This window comes from Lonchura striata, chromosome 17 (genome assembly GCF_046129695.1).
Source record: "Lonchura striata isolate bLonStr1 chromosome 17, bLonStr1.mat, whole genome shotgun sequence".
Lineage (NCBI taxonomy): Eukaryota > Metazoa > Chordata > Aves > Passeriformes > Estrildidae > Lonchura > Lonchura striata.
In genome coordinates, this window is record NC_134619.1 from 13,708,285 (window position 1) to 13,726,064 (window position 17,780).

The following is a 17,780-nucleotide window of genomic DNA, read 5'->3' on the forward strand; positions in this document are numbered from 1 at the left end:
GTGGGATTTTTATCACATTTTCTTTTCCGTTTCAGTCAAAGAGGGGAAGTAATGGAGTGGCTCAGTGAGCATCTGGCTAGCCAAAATTGACCAAACACAGTTCTCCAAACTCCCTCATCAACCCCTCTACCTTTTCCACACCTATTGCCCATGACTTCTTCATGTCCCTGACTCCACTGTCAGTGAAGGGTCTTCCAGCATTGCAGCATTTATTTTGCACTTTATTTACTGCACACTCAAGACATGCCAATGTCACAGGCAACTCTGTGATGTCCAGTGGTCTGGGCCCTGGTCTGCCGCCTAAACTCCCCTGCCAGGGCTGGACAGTCTGGAATGGCCTGTGGCAGGTTTGTGGCAAGTCCACGGCGAGTCCACAACAGGTCCATGCTGGGTCTCTGATGGGCACCTGATGGTCCTTTGGCCCAGGTGCTGTGCGCCTTGCTAGGGACCTGTCACTTTCTGCCCACATGGTCCTTCAGTGTTACCAGCACTTTTTGTGCCCGCTTCAGGACCTCCTCCTCATCCACACTGGGGAAGGCCTCACTGGGGGTCACAGGAAAGGGATGGTAACTCGGGTACTGTGTGGCCTTGCCATCCATACCACAGTCACACAGCCACTGCATGTCCAGGACAAGGCCCCTCAGCTCCGGCTCCTCCGCCTCCAGCCTTTGGGCCATACCCATCAGCCCCCTATGGCCTGCAAAAGCTTCACCACGGCAAAGCACGGCTGCCACCAGTGCCTTCTCCAGGGCCTGGTGCACTTTGAAGAGCACCCAGTTGGGGCAGCAGTGCTGGATGTCATTGCGGGCTGCCTGCAGGTCACTCGTGGCCTGACACAGCCAACGCAGGGCCTCGGGGACGGATGGAGTCAGGCCCATGAGCTCCTGGCTGCTCAGGCAGGAGCCACAGCCTCCCTGTCTGTGGTGCTGGGCAGCATTCCCAGGTTTGTATGGGACTGACACCTTTGGCCCTCTGACACCAAGCAGAGGCCTCAAGGTTGGCAAGCTGGGATCCTTCCATGGATCAGCTTCAGCCTCCTCCTGCAGCCTTTTCTCTGGCTCTGGTGCAGTACGCACCAGTGCCACATTGTTCTCCTCCAGAACCAAGGCCACGTCCTGTGGCTCCTGGCAGACCAGCATTTCACGCAGCACAGACAAAGCACGTGCCTCCAGCTGCCCACCCAGGATGTTATTGATCTCCTGTGCCAGTGTCTCCACGACCCTCAGTTGCTGCCGGTTCAGCACCATGTCTGCATGCTGGATGTAGAAGAGCCGCTGAGCACCACCAGACAGGCACACATGGATAACTTGTGACTGGGAGCTGCCCTCCACCTTTGCCCCTCTGTGCACCAGCACAGTGCAGATGTCCTTGCAGCACTGCACTTTCACCTGTTCCACTGCAAAGCCACCATCCCCCTCCATTCCCATCATTGCCTTGGGGGTTTGCCAATGGAGCAGGGACTCCAGCCCCAGCCTAAACCACGGGGATACCAGCAGCGTCTGGAGACGCCTCTGCACAGCGCACTGAGAGCCGTAACGACATGGCTGAGGACTACCCTCCTCCAGCTGCTTCTCTGTCACCTCTGAGAGCGCCCGTGGCCGCAGGTGTGCTGGCAGCCTTTGCAGCAGCCACCTGACATTACACCCAGACACTGGCAGCGCAGCCATGAACACAAAGGTCTTCTCTAGGGCCTGAGAGGTCTCTGAGGACACACAGTCATTGAAGCACAGTCTGTGGGATGCCTCCAGGCAGTCAGCAGTGCTCAGCAGGTACAGCTCAGCCACAGCAGAGCAATCGGGGGGCTCTGGTTCCTCCCGCAGCAGCTGGAAGAAATGCCGTGTAGCCACCAGGACTGTCTTCTTCTGGCTACTGGAAAGGCTTCCAGTGCCATGGCTCTCCTGGTAGATTTGGGCCAGGACACGGGTGTAGTGAGTCAGTGTGGGGACCAGGACGACGCCAAGGTGTTGCAGGAGATCCCCAAAGGCAGCCACGTGGGGGTGAGGCGTGAGGAGGTAGGGGTAAAAGTCAGCCTCGTCCGGGAGTGCTGTCACCACCTGCCATGGCCTGGCCATGTCCTGTGACTTGGCCAGCACCACAGGCAGCTCAGCCAGGTGCTCTGCGTCCACCTCCTTCAGATGGGTCTGCAGGAAGCTGTACATGCTATGGAGCACTCTGGCCCGTGTGCTTACCTGCAGTTGTGTCGAGCAGGCTGCCCTGCACACATGCTCCAGGTTGGCCACCACCAGGGCAGTGGGTATCTCTACAAGGACTTCCATGGTCTTCAGGGACTTCTCCTCAAGTTCAAGGGATTCTGGCAGGAGGGTGGCTGATGTCCACAGGAGCTCAGCCACATTTTTGCAGTAGGAAATGCTGCCTTTCAGAGCCACGGCCTTAGTGCAGCCTGCAAAAGGAGGGTGGAGGTTCATCAAGTTTGGGGGGATATCCAGTGGAGGCAGGAATTGGATTGAGGCAATTTTCCTCAGGAAACACATTGACTCAGGATTTTCCAACAAGACTGCAAGTTGCTTGAGCATCTCCTGCTGTCGCTCCAGCAGTTCTGCAGCATGGCACGTAGCCTCAGTGGCTTCATGCTCTATCTCCTCAGCCAGTGCCACAAAATCCTCTACAGAGAGGCTGGTGCGGACACCTGCCATAAGGAAGAAATCCACAATTTCTTTGCAGTTCAAAGGTAGCTTATTAAAGAAAGACTTAGGCACAAAGCGGTTTTGGAGCCGCAGGGTGTGGAAGGAGGGCGTGTCATGGTAGAAGTAGGAGGCCAGGCGCAGTGTTCCATGGGCATCTGGTATAAAGGCCACCTTCTGAAAAGCTGCCACAATAGCGTCCATGCTCTGAGTGGAACAGCTGGGTTTCAGGAAAAAGAACAAGCGTACCGCTTCCAGGAGGTCTTGCTGTGTGAGCTGGGCCAGCCGGGGAAGTACCACAGTCACAAAGAGCTCTTGGTCACTGGTGAACTCCCACTTCAAAGGCTTGGCCAGCCATTTGTGGTCCAGGCTTGGTGTGAGAAGCAGCATGTCTTTGTCCAACTCGTACAGGGTTTGGGCACTCGAGGGCACTAGCAGGTACTGTCTGCAGAGAAACAGCACCTTGCGGTAGGGAGCCACAGCTACGTAGCCCCCCCCAAACTTCTGGAAGAGAGGCAGATACTGGAGCTGCTCCAGTGCACATGAATCCAGCTTTCCATCCTTGAAAAACCTTAGCAGGGCTGACACGTCCTGCTCCCCTAAATCCCCCCAGCACAGATCAGCTCTTGTGTCTGCCAGATGAGCCACTACAGCCCTGGGATCTTTGACCTGCAGTGTCCTTGGCTTCAGGCAATGGTAAGCAAAACTCCAGGGAAGCAAGGACTGCTGGAGCACAGGGATGCCCAGTTTGTGCAGCACCTTTTCCACTTTAGAGTGACACTCAAAAAGAACCTTGGAGAGAGACGATAGTGGCAGTAGGTGTTTCGCGTCTGTCTTACTCCTCTGAGTAGGCAGCACTGCCATATTCTGGAGATGATTCATGAATGACTTCATGTCCACCTCTGAGGTCCTAGGGTGGACCATCTTCTCAAAGAAGGTCCACAGCCCCACGAGCCACTTTTCCCCCTCTCTGGTCCACTCCAGCTGACCCAATGCCTCCTGGATGAGTGGTGTGGCCTCTGGGAGGTCAAGCTCCTTCACAAAGTAAGGTGGGATCCATTCAGGAATACACTTTTGGGCAAAATGGTGGCTGTGCTTGGGGAAGAGGTGGGCAAAGGAGTTCTTGAAGACAGGGTGGTGGATGCTGAAAGCATTCAGAAGACCATCTTCTGTGGCCAGCAAGGGCAGGCCTTCCAGGTCTGCCTTGTCCCCCTCCCTGTGAGTACCTTGGGAGTGCCTATTCCATCCTGTTAAGTATTGCAGCAGGTAGAGGCAGCTCTTTGGGGTCCTCAGGGGTGTCTCAGCCAGCCTGCAGGGCACAGGCAGAGCCAGGGCCTTGAGGAAGCACCGGAGAGAGGCTGGCCCTAAGACCACAGCATTCACCTGGGCTTCAATGAACCCCTCGTGGATCTGCTGCAGGTGGGTGAATGCTGGAACCAGTTTCATGTTCAGTTGCTGCAGCACTTCCTGGACTTCTGGCTGAGGCTTCTCCTTGAGGAAGTACGGCTCTGTTAGTATGTCCCCTCCACCTGGAGATGCCCATGTTATTCTCACCATGACAGATGACTTCCTGTGGTACACAGGCACCAGGGGCAGGCGTGCATGACTGATGTGCTTGTAGACCTCTCTCACCATGCCTTGGAAGATAGGTAACACCCTTTTCATAACAGGGAAAAACTGGAGCAAGTGGGAGTCCAGGTGCTGCTGGCAGAGTTCCAGGGACCTGTACTGGAGCTTTTCTTGCTCCAGGGCTTTCCACTGCCTGGAGAGAAAGTAACAGTACAGTGGAGTCACCAAGCGCCGGAGCAAGAAGTCATTCCAGGCTGCCCCTGTGCCGCCTTTGTCCCAGTGGAGACTGCACCTGGCCGCATCTACAGAGAAGTTAGCATTGATGTGCACAGGCAGCCCAGTGATCAAGGGCAGTGGGAGGGTGCAGAAGGCTCTGCCCGTGACTTGGTTCAGAGGCTCCACGCAGGCAGCCACAGCCCCATAGGGCAGCCATTTAAGCACTGGAGACTCCTCAGCTCCACCTTGCACCCCAATTTGGGCAATCACCCTCCACAAACTTGTGGTCTTAGCCATGCTACTTTTGACTTTCATGGTATAGGAGAGAGAGGTCGGGCTGTTCCCATCCACGGCTTTGCTTAATCTTGCTTGAAAATCCTGTCTCAACTTTGCATCTTCCTCCGTGACCTCCGTGCTCACCCGCAGCTTCTGCACCAACTCTTTCCCAGCTGGGGGGATCTCAGAGAAGATGATGGTGTTGACATGCCGGAGGAAGAGCACCAAGTCCTCACCTTCCTTAGCCAGTGTTTCTTCCATGTCCTTGAGGTCTTGGTCTCGCACAACCATGTCAGACACCCTGGACTTGGCAGCCTCAGCTGCAGTGCGGAGCGGCAGCCGGAAAAGGACGCCCTGTTTCAGGTTGAAGAAGGATGGTAGGAAGGTGTCATAAACGTCTGGAAAATTTTTCTTGAAGTCAGTGTCAACAGCAAACATGCTACCAGGCTTTGCAGTTGTGGCTGTGGGCACGTAGTAGAGATGGGGATCAGAGACACACAGGGTACTGTCTGCAGTCAGGAAAGCTGGGCAGTCAGTAAAGTGGTAGACAGTGTTGAAGCCAAGGCCATATTTGCCTGTGACATCCTGCCGGCCTTGCTTGCCACCCACCCCCAGATGCTGAATACCCTCAATGTCGTGCTCCTGGAAGGGGCGGTCGTTGTAGATGCAGAGGGCAGGGCCCTGCAGGATGTTCCATTTCTCACTAAAAGTGGCCTTTGCTGGGTGCTGCCGGCGGTCCCACACGAAGTGCACGAGCCCCGCACCAGCATCATCTGCATTCTGGAGCATCTCCTTGAGCATATCAGGAGCGGACTCAGAGTACTCCTTCAAGATGTTCTTCAGTCGTGTTGGCAAATCTTCATGGGCACCAAATGGCTGTGCCCAGAGGCTCAGGTGATCAGTGATGAGTTCACTCCTCTCCAGTGCTCGGTGGCGTATGGTGGCCACCCCACAGCGCAGGGCTGCATCTCGGGACAGCTGTTTATGACACAGCAGGACATCTCTGTCCAACGGCATCCATGGTGCATCATTGAAGTAGAGCTTGTACCATGGGTGCAAAATGCCCTCCTCATCAGGCAGAAAGAGTTGCTGGGTGTGGCAGGCATCTGGCTGGGTGCCATCTTCCATCAAGCCACAAGACACCAGCCGCAGGGCCAGATCCAGCTCCGTGGCCGGCAGTGGCTTTCCAGCATGTGTCTTTGCCAGGGTGCAGAGCACTTGGGCATAATCATCCCAGGTGAATGTGTGGCGCAGCCCCACACACTCCCAGAGCTCTCTGTAGGGCTTGTACTGCTCTTGCAGCTGATGAAGGTATGGAGCAGCCTCAAATGACAGTTTCTCAGCCACAGCTGTGACTGGCACAAAGCAGGAGCCCATCAAGATGAAGGGCTCTCTGGAGTCCACTGCAGAAGCTACCTCATCCCAGCTGGAGTGATGTTCCCGGAGCATCATGTTCAGGTGCTTGTAGCAGCAGTTGGTGCTGTACTGCAGGGTCTCCAAAGGGAGAGTGTTGGAGAAATGTCTGAGTGCCCGCAGCTGCTCAAGGACCTGAGCTGATGGTATCTGCCGGTCCAGCCCCAAGAAGGATGCTACCTCCTCGGAGAGGCTGAAGTTTTTCCCCAGCATTTTAGGAGCCAAGATGGGCTTGGTGAGTCCCACTAGTGGGTCATGGAGGTGATGGTAGAGCTGGGCAGCTGGCAGCAGCACAGACTCGCCATTGTGCAGTACAGCAGGGAGGAAGGGCACAGTCTGGAAAGTGGCCTGCAGGGTGTCGTTTGTTCTCTTCTTCACTGCATCCTGAAGTAACTCGAGGATGCAGGCAGCCCTCTGGCAGCCCTGGGCAACATTCTTGGTCCAGAGAAGCTGCACGGTCTTTGCCCTCTCCAGCAGCTCTGGCAAGGCTACGGTGTTCTTCACCATGCCCAGCCTCTCCAGTTGGCTTAGTCTCTCCAGGAAGGCATGCCCAGTGGGGAAGCGCCCATCCTCAGGGCTGTATAAAGGGGCAGCGCGACCTCTGGGATGCACCAGGTGATTGATAAACTGTAGGTGGCCATGAGGGGTGGCAGGGATGCAGGGCACTGTCTGCAGCACTTTGTCCACATCCTCATGAGACATATCCAGCGCATGGAGCAGCAGCAGGTTTCGGTCAATGTCAGGGAGATTTTCCAAGTTTGGAAGCACAAGCTCACAGAGAAAGCGCTTCCAGTCATAGGTTCCAGCATCCAGTGCCTTCCCAAGGCCCTCCTGCACCTTCCCAGGCAAGGCCACAGCCAACAGGGGATGGGGCACGGTGATGGCAAAGACTCGCTGCGCCACAGTACCCAGCTTAGGGTGTCTCTCCACAGTCTGGTGCAGGAAGCAGGCGTCCTGCAGTGAGCACCAGGAGTGGCCATCGGAAAAGAGCCTTGGGCCACTCCTAGCTGCCACAGCCTGGTAGAAACCAGTCACAGCCTCTGTAAAGGGGTAACGGGCAGTGCTAATGTCTGGCCAGAAGAGATGATACTCATAGTTCTTCAAGTCACCTGCCTCGTGCATGGCACGGAGATGGTCCAGTGCCCGCAGCCAGGCCACCGGCACGGCATTGTGGAGCAGCACCCGGTTCCACTTGCCCCGCTCCGCCGTGTCCCACAGCCCCTTGCGATTTGAGAGGATGCTGAAGGCCCCATGCAGGTGGACTGGCAGCCCTGAGATGACAGGCATGGGAAGGTGGCAGAAAACTTGCCCCTTCTCAGCATCCAGACGTGGTACCCACTTGCCATCTTTGGCAGGGGCAAGAGGAAGGGCCACACCAGCCATGGGAAGTGGAGGATGGAGTCCTGCCTGTGTGTTCTGGTGAAACAGTTCCAGCAACTCCCCATCACCCTGACACACCAAAACTAGGTAGTGCCACGCTGTCCTGGATTCCTCCTCACAGAGGAGGATCTGCTCAATGGCTGCCCAACTTGGGGGATCCCCAGGGGACTCCAAGCCTCGGATCTCCTTTCGCTGCAGTATGGCCAAAGGCATGGTATCCTCTGCAGAAGTGGCTGTGTCTGGCAGCATCTCCAGAGACAGCTCCCTCACGTTCTTCAGAAAGAGCAGCAGGAGCCTGTTAGAGCCAAGGAAAGCAGTCCCAAGGGACTGGATGCGCTCTGTACCAAAGGCCTCAGAGCAAATCTGCGATGTTACAGCTTCCTCTTCAGTGCGAAAAGGCAAGCGGAAAAGGCTCCCTGGAAAGGGTCCTGGCTCAGGCAGGCAGCAACCAAAGATACCGTGGTAGGGCTGGAACTGCTCAGCAAAGACACGGAGGATGCGTGGCCGGCTAGAGAAGTCCAGGCGGATGCCAGGGGACCCGGCCCTGGGGATGTGCTTGCTCAGATGGTTGCCATTGGGATCAAAGATGAGCAGTGTCTCCCAGCTCAGCACTGCTGGCACATCTGTGACACGGTAGACAGAGCTGAAGCCCAGACCAAAGCGCCCAATCTGGCCTGCCTGGCGCTCCTTTGTGGCAGCCCCAATCCGGGTGATGTTCTGGAGGTCATCCTCTGAGAACAGGGCATTGTTGTAGGCCCAGAGGGCTGGGCCATGGCAGGCAGCCATGCCTGGGTCTAGCAGCCCAGACGTGACCGTTCTGTGGCACCGCAGGTCCAGGAGGAAGCGGCATACAGTAGCGCCGGCATCCTCTGCATTCTGGACCATCTCCGTGAAGAGGTCGCCCTCCTCGCCGTACTCCTGGAGGATGTTGCGGAGGCGTAGGGTGATGGGCTCCGAGGGGCCACAGGCTGTGAATGGCTCCGGGCCCAGCACCCGTGTACTGAGACGCTCCGTGCCCAGGAACATGGCTGTGCTGGAAGGCACTGCCTCATGCACCACCTCTTGAACATCCTCCTCTTCCTCCAGCTCCATGTCCAGGTACACGGCAGAGGCAGCTGGACGGAGGGCAAAGCCCAAGCCCTGCGGGATCCTCACAGGAACTGGCACAGTGCCCTTGCCCTGGTGGCCCCGTCCCTTCAGCCACTCCAGGACTGCTACAACCACCTGCAACTCTGTGGCAGTGCCCGCTCTGGAGCTGCGCCTGTCTATGTCCTGCCCCAGGGAGCGCAGGGCTGACACTGCCCTCTCCTCACTCACCCCTTCCGCCACCCCCCAAGCCCTGAAGAGGCAGCTGTAGGGCAGGAAGTCAGGGGGCACCCGGGGCACCAGCAGCCCCAGCTCCAGCTTCTCAGGATAGCCCAGTACAGCATCATGTGGCCAGACAAACCCAGACTCAGTCCACACAACAGCACCATCTGGGGCAGTCCCAAAGGCCTTCAGGTTTTCCTGCATGTGCCAGTAGATGGGCTGGAGAGCGGGACCCACCTCTTCCATGTCCCTGCGCCCCGCCAGCTTTCTCAGCTGCTCCCACACTCTCTCCAATGGTGGGGTCTGGCTCAGCCCCAACTTCTTCTCTGCCTCAGGCACAAAGGCATCAGTCAGGGGCATGGCAAGCCCCACCAGGGATTGGTACTGCATGGATCGCAGCTCTCTGGGGGGCAGGAAGGGCTGCCCAGGCTCTCCTGTGCACTTGGAGTGAGGTACCCATGGCAGGGCCTGGAGCTGCCTGAGCTCTGCAGCGCTGAAGCCATCCAGTGCCTTGGGCTGGTTGCAGACTGTGATCAGTGCCTCAGCCCTGTCCAAAGCTGCCGTGCCGCCCTGACTGACTTTTGCTGCAGCTTCCAGGATGTCTGAGGGCAGCAGGCACCCCTGACCATGCCGCAAGCCCACGGTCCTCAAGGCACTGAGGACAGATGGATTGTGGAAGGCAACAGGAGGAAAGCGCTCGGGTGCCAGCAGGGCCTGCAAGGTGCTGTCACAGGGGTCGTAGAGGTCTTGCGGGCATGCGAGGCCATCAGGGGTCTCCAGGAAGGCCAGCTTGCTGCAGGCCTGCTGGAGCGGGGGGCTCTGTGCAAAAACAGTGTCTCCGTGCTGCAGTACCCAGAGCATAAGAGCCTGTGTCTCAGCCGCTCTCCCCGCATATGCACCTTGGGCCACGGCTCTGATGGCCTTCAGCATCACACAGGCTGCACTGATGAGGGGCCTCTGGAGCCTCTCGAGTAGCCGCCGGTCAACTTCATCCCGGCACCGCAACATGGCCTCTGGCAGCACCACACCTTGGGGCAGCTCCAGCTCTGGCTCCAGCGCCGGGGTGGCAGAGGCTGCCACCAGCTCCGTGGGCTGTGGGGTGGCCAAGCAGGGCAGTGGCAGAAAGAGGGGCAGAGCAGCCAGAGTGGCCATGTCCTGCTTGCTCAGGGATGGGACGTCTGCCAGATAGAGACGGAGGATGACCACATCTGCATCAGGAAGCGAAGCCATGCGGGAGGCCAGTGCTGCAGGCCCCTGCCTACCCAGGGCCCGCAGGGCATTGAGGGGGGATGGAGGCAGGACATAGCGGGACAGGGAGCGGTGCCACATGCTTGGTGGCACCACAGGGCAACCCAGAATCTCCAGCACAGAGGCCACAGCAAGTGGCAGGAGCTGGTCTTCCCATGCCTGGAAGATAAGACTGGATTCAGGTATCAGTGGAGCCAGACGGACAGTGGGGGCATCCAGTGAGGACAGAGCTATGAGAGGGAGCCTCTCCAGAGCGCCCAGGTCTTCTATGTGGTGGGCCAGAAATTGCCATAGGGCTGGGAACCAGGAGGCTGGGGGCTGGGGGGGGCCTTGGGCTGGGCACCAGGTCACTGGGGTCGAAGACTGGGATGTCCAGGTGGGGGGCAGAGCCAAGCGCAGGGTCTGTACAGTCACGGCTGGATCCAGCAGAACCAGGTTGGGGAAGAGACCTGTGTATGAGAGGCAGAGGCTGGACTAGAAACCTGTGGCACCTGGGACCTGGCAGGGAGGGAGACACAGGATGGGGGAAAAAGAACTGCAGGGGATGAGTGGCCCCTATGGGGGATGTGGGAGGACCTGGGCTCTGAAGGGATGGTGGATACCCTTAGTAGGAGCACAGAGAACCCAGAAAGCCCAGATGGGTGGGGATATAAGGAAGAGATGGGGGAAGTAAAAAGGTGTTAGGGGAACCAGTATTGGGGAGCACAGAGATCTTCAGATGAGGAACACAGTGAGACCCAGGACCCAAGGGAGCACAGAGGGGACAGAGGAATGTGGGAAGAACAACAAGGACATGGATCTCCAGAGAGATAGGGAGGTACAGGGGCTGCAGAGGAACCCAAGGTGTACAAGGTTGCCTGGGGATGTTGGGATTTAGGGGGGGCAAGCAGGGGATGTAAAAGTGGTCCAGAGACTCCTATCTCTTACCCTCCTTGGCAATGCCCCGCAGGAGGCTGTCCAAGTCTGGCTCCAGGTCTGAGGGCAGGAAGGACCCAGCCAAGCCAGGCAGGAGCTCCCTGTGGGAACAAACAGATGTGCTGGGGGACCAGAAGCGTAATGGGGAGCAGCTTTCTGGGCACCTGCCTAAGCTCCCACTTGGTGACACTAGGTGAGAGAAGGAGGGCAGTGAGGAGTCCAAATATCCAGGGCCAAATATCCAGGTTTGGCCGTGCGTCCCATTCCCAATTCAAGAGCAAGAGCTGTCACTGCGGGCAACTGGCTGTGCTGCCCACTCTGCAAGGAACGGAACTGCTGGGGGCTGTGGGCTCACCTGGGGCAGTCGGATGTCTCTACGTAGACAACGGCTGACACAGTTCCAAAGGCCACGAAGGTTCCATCGGCGCGAGGCAGGAGGGGGAGGCCCCGGAGCTCAGCGTGGCAGCCATCCCCGGCCACGTAGCGCAGCAGGCAGAGGCGGCCGGCAGCCGGGAGCTCCGCGGCCCCGTGGTGCCGCAGCACCTCCCGTACACATCCCGCTGTGGCCTCCCGCAGACCCTTGGGCATTCCCAAAGTCAGCGCTCTCCACACGTGGGGTGGGACCTCAGCCACGGTCTCCCCAGCTGCCACCAGCAAGGCCTGGATCGCCTGCCGTGTGGCTGCATCGCCTGCAGCCTCTGGCAGCAGCACAGCCTCGAGGGCCCGCAGCCGCCCTGCCACCCCGTCTGCGGCCGGCAGCAGGACGGGGGCAGCCGCCAGCTCCTGGCACACACGGGTCACCAGGCTGTGGATCCGGCCAGAGCTCGGCGTGCGCTCGGGGTCTGGCCACAAGCTGTAGGCATCTGCACCAGGCAGCACCATGGCCACGGATGCCAAGTGGCTGTAGACCCGGGGCAGGAGGTCGAGCAGCAGAAGAGCATTCCAGCGGGCATCTTCCTCACCCTCCTCACCCTCCTGGGGCCAGCGGAGATGGCGGCGATCATCGGAGAGGGCAAAGGGAGCACTGGCATGGACGGGCAGCCCTGTGGCCGTCTCATCAGTGACTGGCAGTGGCAGGAAGCAGCAGAGCCGCCCTTGGCAGGACCCCTGGAGGGGGTGTGCCAGGCTCAGCTCAGGGCAGCACCCCAGCCGTCTGCCCAGATCCACAACTGGCCCCTCAGTGGCCCTGCCCGTGGCCACCAGCCACTCGCTGCCAGTACCAACCCCATCCCTGTGCAGGGCCACCAGGCACCACACCAGACTCAGCCCCTCACCCCCCAACGGCACTGGGACAGGGAGAGGCTGAGGGGATGCCACAAGTGTTCCCATGAGTGTCTGGACCCCATCAGGGCCCACACGGTGCAGGGCCACACGGCGGACATGGCGGAGGAAGAGGAGGGCAAGAGGGGCCTCTGTGAGGAAAGTCTGCATGAGGCTGCAGATGCGCTCAGCACTGGAGACCCCTGCAGCGATTTCTGAGGGCTGCCGGCGAAGGGGGAAGCGGAAGAGGGTGCCCTGGGCTGAAGCACGGTGCTGTCCCACAGCTTCCAGCCCAGCCCAGAAGGGCTCAAAAAGGCCAGGAAGGTCCTGGGCTTCAGAGACGTCCCAGCGCTTGCCAGCACCAGGCAGCACCTGGCATTCGGGGTCCAGCACCCCCAAGTATGGGGGGCTCAGCACACCTGGTAGGTCTGGAGACAAGGGAACCGTAAGGCCAAGGAGATGACATGGACACCACTGCCTTCCCAGATCATCCCAAGCCATCATAGCCCCAGATGCCCACCCAATGGCCCCAAGTTTATCCCCACAGTGCCTCCCACCATCCAAAGCTTAATCCCAACTCAGCAGTCCTCCCTCAGTTTGTCCCCCTAGCCCTGCTCTCCATTGCCAGCCAGCCTCCCTCCAGCCTCCTAATGCTTCAGGTTTCCAGGTTCAGGTTTCCTCACTTTGTACACAGCTCTCCATTTTGCACACCCCCAGTGCCCCCCAGTTCTCCCCAGCACCTGTAGTTTGGTGCCTCCAGTAAACCCACATCCCCAGTTCAGTCCCAGCTGGGGCTCCCAGTGCCACTCACCGGTGAGGTGGTAGACAGAGGTGAAGCCCAAGCCAAAGCGCCCCACGCTGCGAGGATCCTCCCGCTTGTGTGACACCCCTGGGCGCTGAATCCCTGTCCAGTCCCGGGGCGACATCACGGCATCGTTGTAGGCCAAGAGAGCTGGGCCTGGTGGTCAGCACCATCCGTGGGTAAGGGGGGAGTTGGGACATGGCATGGGAATTGTCATTCACACTCAGTGTTCCCACAAGCTCCAGTCCCACAAAACTCCCCTCAGTAGCACTGAGTCCTCCCAGTGCCCTCAGTGCTCCCAGCACATGCCAGAACCCCTCACCAGTTCCAGTTCCCCCAGTCCCTCCCAGCAGCAGCCAGTGCCCCCCGAGGGCTTTATCCCGTTTCTCCCGGTGCCCACAGTGCCTCTCACCCTGGGTGCCCTCCAGGCCCCCTCTGGTGATGTTGAATTCCCGCTCATCAGACACAAACACAACCTCCTTAGCGCCGGCATCGTCTGCGTTCTGCACCAGCTCCTGGAATTAGAGATCAGTGCCCGGTCACCTGGGCCCTCCAGGCCCTGAGAACAGCATCAACCCTCTCTCCCAGCTGGGCACCGAGGCCCTGGGCTGGTGCTGGACAGGGACCAGTCGCACTGCCTGCGGTAACGCTGCCCCGCTGGGCAGGAGATCCCGGATGGGTGATGGGCATCTGACCTTGAGGATCTGCCCTCCGTCCGGGTACTTCTGCAGGATGCTGTGCAGGTAGTCAAGGAAGCTGGGTGCCCGCTGGCAGAAGGTCTCCCTGTAAAGCAGAGAGAGGGAGAGAAGGTGTGGGGGAGGCTCTGTAACCAAGATGCCCATGTTCTCCTTGGATCCCACGGGATGTGTCTCTCCTTGGAAAGGGTCAAGGACCCCATCTCCTTCCAGGACACACTGAAACAACCACCTCCAAGCATGACAGCTACACTTCCCCAAAGCCCTATCTCTTCCTGGGATGCTCCAGTGCACTGGTTTTGCCTGGGATAGAGTTAATATTCTTCCCAGAAGTGTGTCCAGGGCTACATTCAGGATTTAGCATGAGAACAGTGTTGGCTGCACATTGAGGTTTGAGTTGGAGCCCAGTCAAGACTTTTCAGTGTCCCGTGCTCTGCCAGCAAGGGGAGAGCATGGCCAGGACACCCAACCCAAAGTGGCCAGAGGGATATTTCGGACCACAGAATCTCCTGCCCAGCACAGTACTGGGAGGGGTTTGGCCAGGAGCCACCGATCACTGCTGTGGGATGGGTGGGACATTGATCAGTGGGGCATGAGCAACTATTGGGCATTACTGGTTTCTCTTGGGTTTTATTCCATTCTCTGTCCTTTTCATTCCTATTAGTAGCAGCAGTAATATCAATCTATTTAGTTTTGTTTCAATCATTAAACTGTTCTTGTGTCAGTTCAGAGGCTTTACCTTTTCCTTTTTGATTCTGCCCCACTGGGAACAGCAAGTGGCTTTATGGTGTGAGCTGCGGGCAGGGGTTAAACTGTCCTGAGGGTTTGGGTAACCACAGAGTACAGCGAAGGGAAGGGGAAAGGGAAGGGGAAAGGGGAAGGGGAAGGGGAAGGGGAAGGGGAAGGGGAAAGGGAAGGGGAAAGGGGAAGGGGAAGGGGAAGGGGAAAGGGAAAAGGAAAGGGAAGGGGAAAGGGAAGGGGAAAGGGAAGGGGAAGACTATGCTGGGAGACTTGTCTCATAGCTTGGCTCTCTCTGGAGAAAAGCCTAAGGTGTAATTATTGACAGTTCCCACTGGATGGCTCCCGAAGCCCAGCGGGGACGGCAATGCTGAGCACAGCCGGCAGCTTCGATTCAGCTCCAGCCGTTCTCTCCCGTGTTACCAACCACAACAGAATGATAACCTTAGCCCAGAGCCAGGGAGGATGAACATTCCCACGGGATTGCACGCACCAGGGAGGGTTTTTATAAAATGCACCTGTGAGTGCATGGGCAGGAACTCTGAGACCAAACTGTGACCACAGCTGTTAAAGAAATACAAGAGATGCTCACAACAACTTTGTTTTAACACACTCTGCTCAGATCTCTTGTTATCTCAACTCTTTTTGCCCCAGTTGAGCACCAAGGACTGTCGTGCCTGAACCCCAGCCGGGAACTCAATCCCACACAGCTGCTTGCTGCTCTGGTGAGATGGGGGAGAGAATCCAGAAATGGTAAAGAATAGTTAAATAACTGAAACAAGACTAAATATATTGACATTACTGCTGCTACTACTATTAATAGTAATGGGAAGGAGAGAGAACAGAATAAAACCTGAGAGAAACCAGCAGTGCCCAGAAGTCGCTCATCACCCACTGACCAATGCCCAGCCTGTTCCCCAGTAGCAATCGGTGGCTCCTGGCCAACCCCCTCCCAGTTTCTGGACTGGGCAAGAGGTTCGGTGGTCCAGAATATCCCTCTGGCCGGTTTGAGTTGGGTCTCCTGGCCATGCTCCCCCTTGCTGGCAGAGCACGGGACACTGAAAAGTCTTGACTTGGAGTGAGCTCAACAGGGCTCCAACTCAGCGTGTTACAAACGTTGCTCTCACTTTGAATCCCCAACACAGCACTGGAGCAGCTTCTGGGGAGAAAATTATCTCTCTCCCAATTAAAACCAAGACATCCAGCAGCCCCCAGTGAAAAACCCTCCCTGTGAGCCCTGACCGCTGCAGTCCCCACCTCCCTCAGTCACCCTTCAGTTCTCCCCAGAACCCCTTGAGCCCCCTGCCCCACCAACGGCCCCTGTGACCCCCAGAACACTCCAGCCATGCCCTGTCTCCCCCCACAAACACCCAGAAGCGCCCCCAGACCCACTCACGCCTTCGGCTGCTTGAGGGCCATGGTGGGCACTGCGGGGGACCCCTGCCCACTCCTGGAGCAGCTGGAACAGCCGCTGCTGCTGCCCGGTGCCGCAGCGCGCTGCTGGCGCTCGGAGCTCCGCTCCGCCCGCTGCTCCGCCTCCCTGGTCCCGTCTCCCGGACCGAGTTTCGATTTCCCGTTGCACACGCTCATTCGGGGAAATGTGCTTTTTTTTTTTTTTTTTTTTTTTTTTTTTTTTTTTTTTTTTTTTTTCCCAAAAATAGCGGCGAGGAGCAAGGAGACTTGAAAGGCGGCGGGGAGGACCGGGGCAGGAACTTGCCTATAGAGCGGAGATATGGGAATGTGGATACCTGGATGGGGTATGGGAATGCATGGATGTTGGATAATACTTTTTTCGATTTAGAGATGGGGTAACTGAGAGGTGTTTAAAAAACTTTTATTCTAGTTTCAGTCTCATGAGAAGGATGAGACAATACAGATACTATAATTCACACCACCACAATCAGAAGCCAACTATTTCCTAATTACAAAACACTACAAATGTTTCTTGGCCTATCAGCTTTAGTCATGCTATAGATGCTTTAAAGCCAAGCATCTAAAATGACTCCTTGTGAAGTTTCTTGTGGAACCTGCATCTTTCATAGTTCTATTTCTCTAAAGTATCCAGTCTTATTTGCAAGGCCATCTTTTGAAACATTTCCCTAGCTCCATTTCTCTCTCAACAATATCTGACCTATTCCATGGCATTTCTAATTCAGCATTTCTTATCTCAAAGTTTGCATATGGATGCATACTGTGTGAGCCTTCTGTCAGGCCCTGAGAACTCTCTACAAATCCATTTCCCACATGTGGGGATAGCGCTACAGGGATATGGAAATGTGTAGGGATACACCTACAGGGATGTAGTATGTGAATACGTGGGGATATGGCTACAGGGATGTAGTATGTGAATATGTGGGGACACTGCTGTGGGCCCAGGGCCATCAAGTCCTGGTCTCCTGCCTCAGACTGGCCTGCAGAAGCACCTGAACTGTCCTGGGCCAAAGGGCTCTATCAAAGGGCTCATGGGACCATATGCAGAGCTCTTGCACTGTAGAGATCACGTAAGACAAATATCAGCCCCATGGACTGTTACAGACCATGTGGGGACCACACGACTTCACAAGGACACCACATTGAGGCTATGTGGACTGCAGAGTGAAGGCAAAAAGACCACAAAGACATGAGACCACTTGAAATGTATGAAGAAGGAGCCTGTAGGACACAGTGACTTGGGGCAAATGTAGGACAAATTTCAGGGGATGCAGTGAGGCACCTCTACAGGGAAGCCTCCTCAATTCTTCCTTCTTTCATCTTTCTGCTGAGTGCAATGGTGCTCACGTCAGTGCTCCACTGCTTTGACCCCTCTGCAGGCAGATTCCCATTCCTCCAAGATCCTCATCCCTGTGACCCTCAGAGCTGTGGTGGGACTGCAGATAGCCATGGGCCTCTGCTCCGTGTTTCCCCTCTGCAGGGAGGGGGATGAGCCCTGCAGTGCTGCCAGGAGCTCTGGCCAGCTGCGGGACAGTGGGACACACAGCTGCTGCTGCTGTGCCAGAGGATGGCATTGAGCTCACGTGGAAGGCCAGGGAAGAGAGAAGGGGATGTTTGGGTAATGGCATTTGTCTTCCCAAGTCACTGTTACTGTGATGGAGCCAGTCTGTCCCGGGGATGGCTGAACCTGACAGTGGGAGGTGGGGAATTGTTGCTGCAGGCCCCCAGCTGGGTAATAATTAGCATTGACTCCATGATTCAGAAGGCTGATCAATTGCTTTATGTTATGTATAGTAAATATAATTCGCGCCATTCCTTGTATGAAATATGTAATATTGGATGCTTGTTAAATCATGCCCGTTGTATTAGTTCCTCCCTCCCCCCCCC

General features: G+C 57.1%; 1 protein-coding gene across 1 annotated transcript; it reads right to left on the reverse strand.

Moving 5' to 3' along the window:
* Positions 1 to 200: 200 nt before the first annotated feature.
* On the reverse strand, positions 201 to 15,954 carry LOC110480276 (sacsin-like). Its single transcript, XM_031506566.2, has 7 exons — positions 15,859 to 15,954; positions 13,725 to 13,812; positions 13,442 to 13,544; positions 13,039 to 13,185; positions 11,323 to 12,655; positions 10,980 to 11,068; positions 201 to 10,501 (listed from the first exon to the last, which is right to left on the reverse strand). Exons 1-7 carry the CDS (start codon positions 15,879 to 15,881, stop codon positions 453 to 455), a joined length of 11,832 nt encoding a protein of 3,943 aa, XP_031362426.2. The 5' UTR covers positions 15,882 to 15,954; the 3' UTR covers positions 201 to 452.
* Positions 15,955 to 17,780: the final 1,826 nt, after the last annotated feature.

Coding starts and splice junctions, on each gene's coding strand:
- LOC110480276 (XM_031506566.2), bottom strand. CDS start 15,881: ATGGCCCTCAAGCAGCCGAAGGC. Junction 13,186..13,441: donor GGGCCTGGAGGGCACCCAGG/GTGAGAGGCACT, acceptor GCTGACCACCAG/GCCCAGCTCTCTTGGCCTAC. Junction 10,502..10,979: donor GCGGGGCATTGCCAAGGAGG/GTAAGAGATAGG, acceptor TCTCATACACAG/GTCTCTTCCCCAACCTGGTT.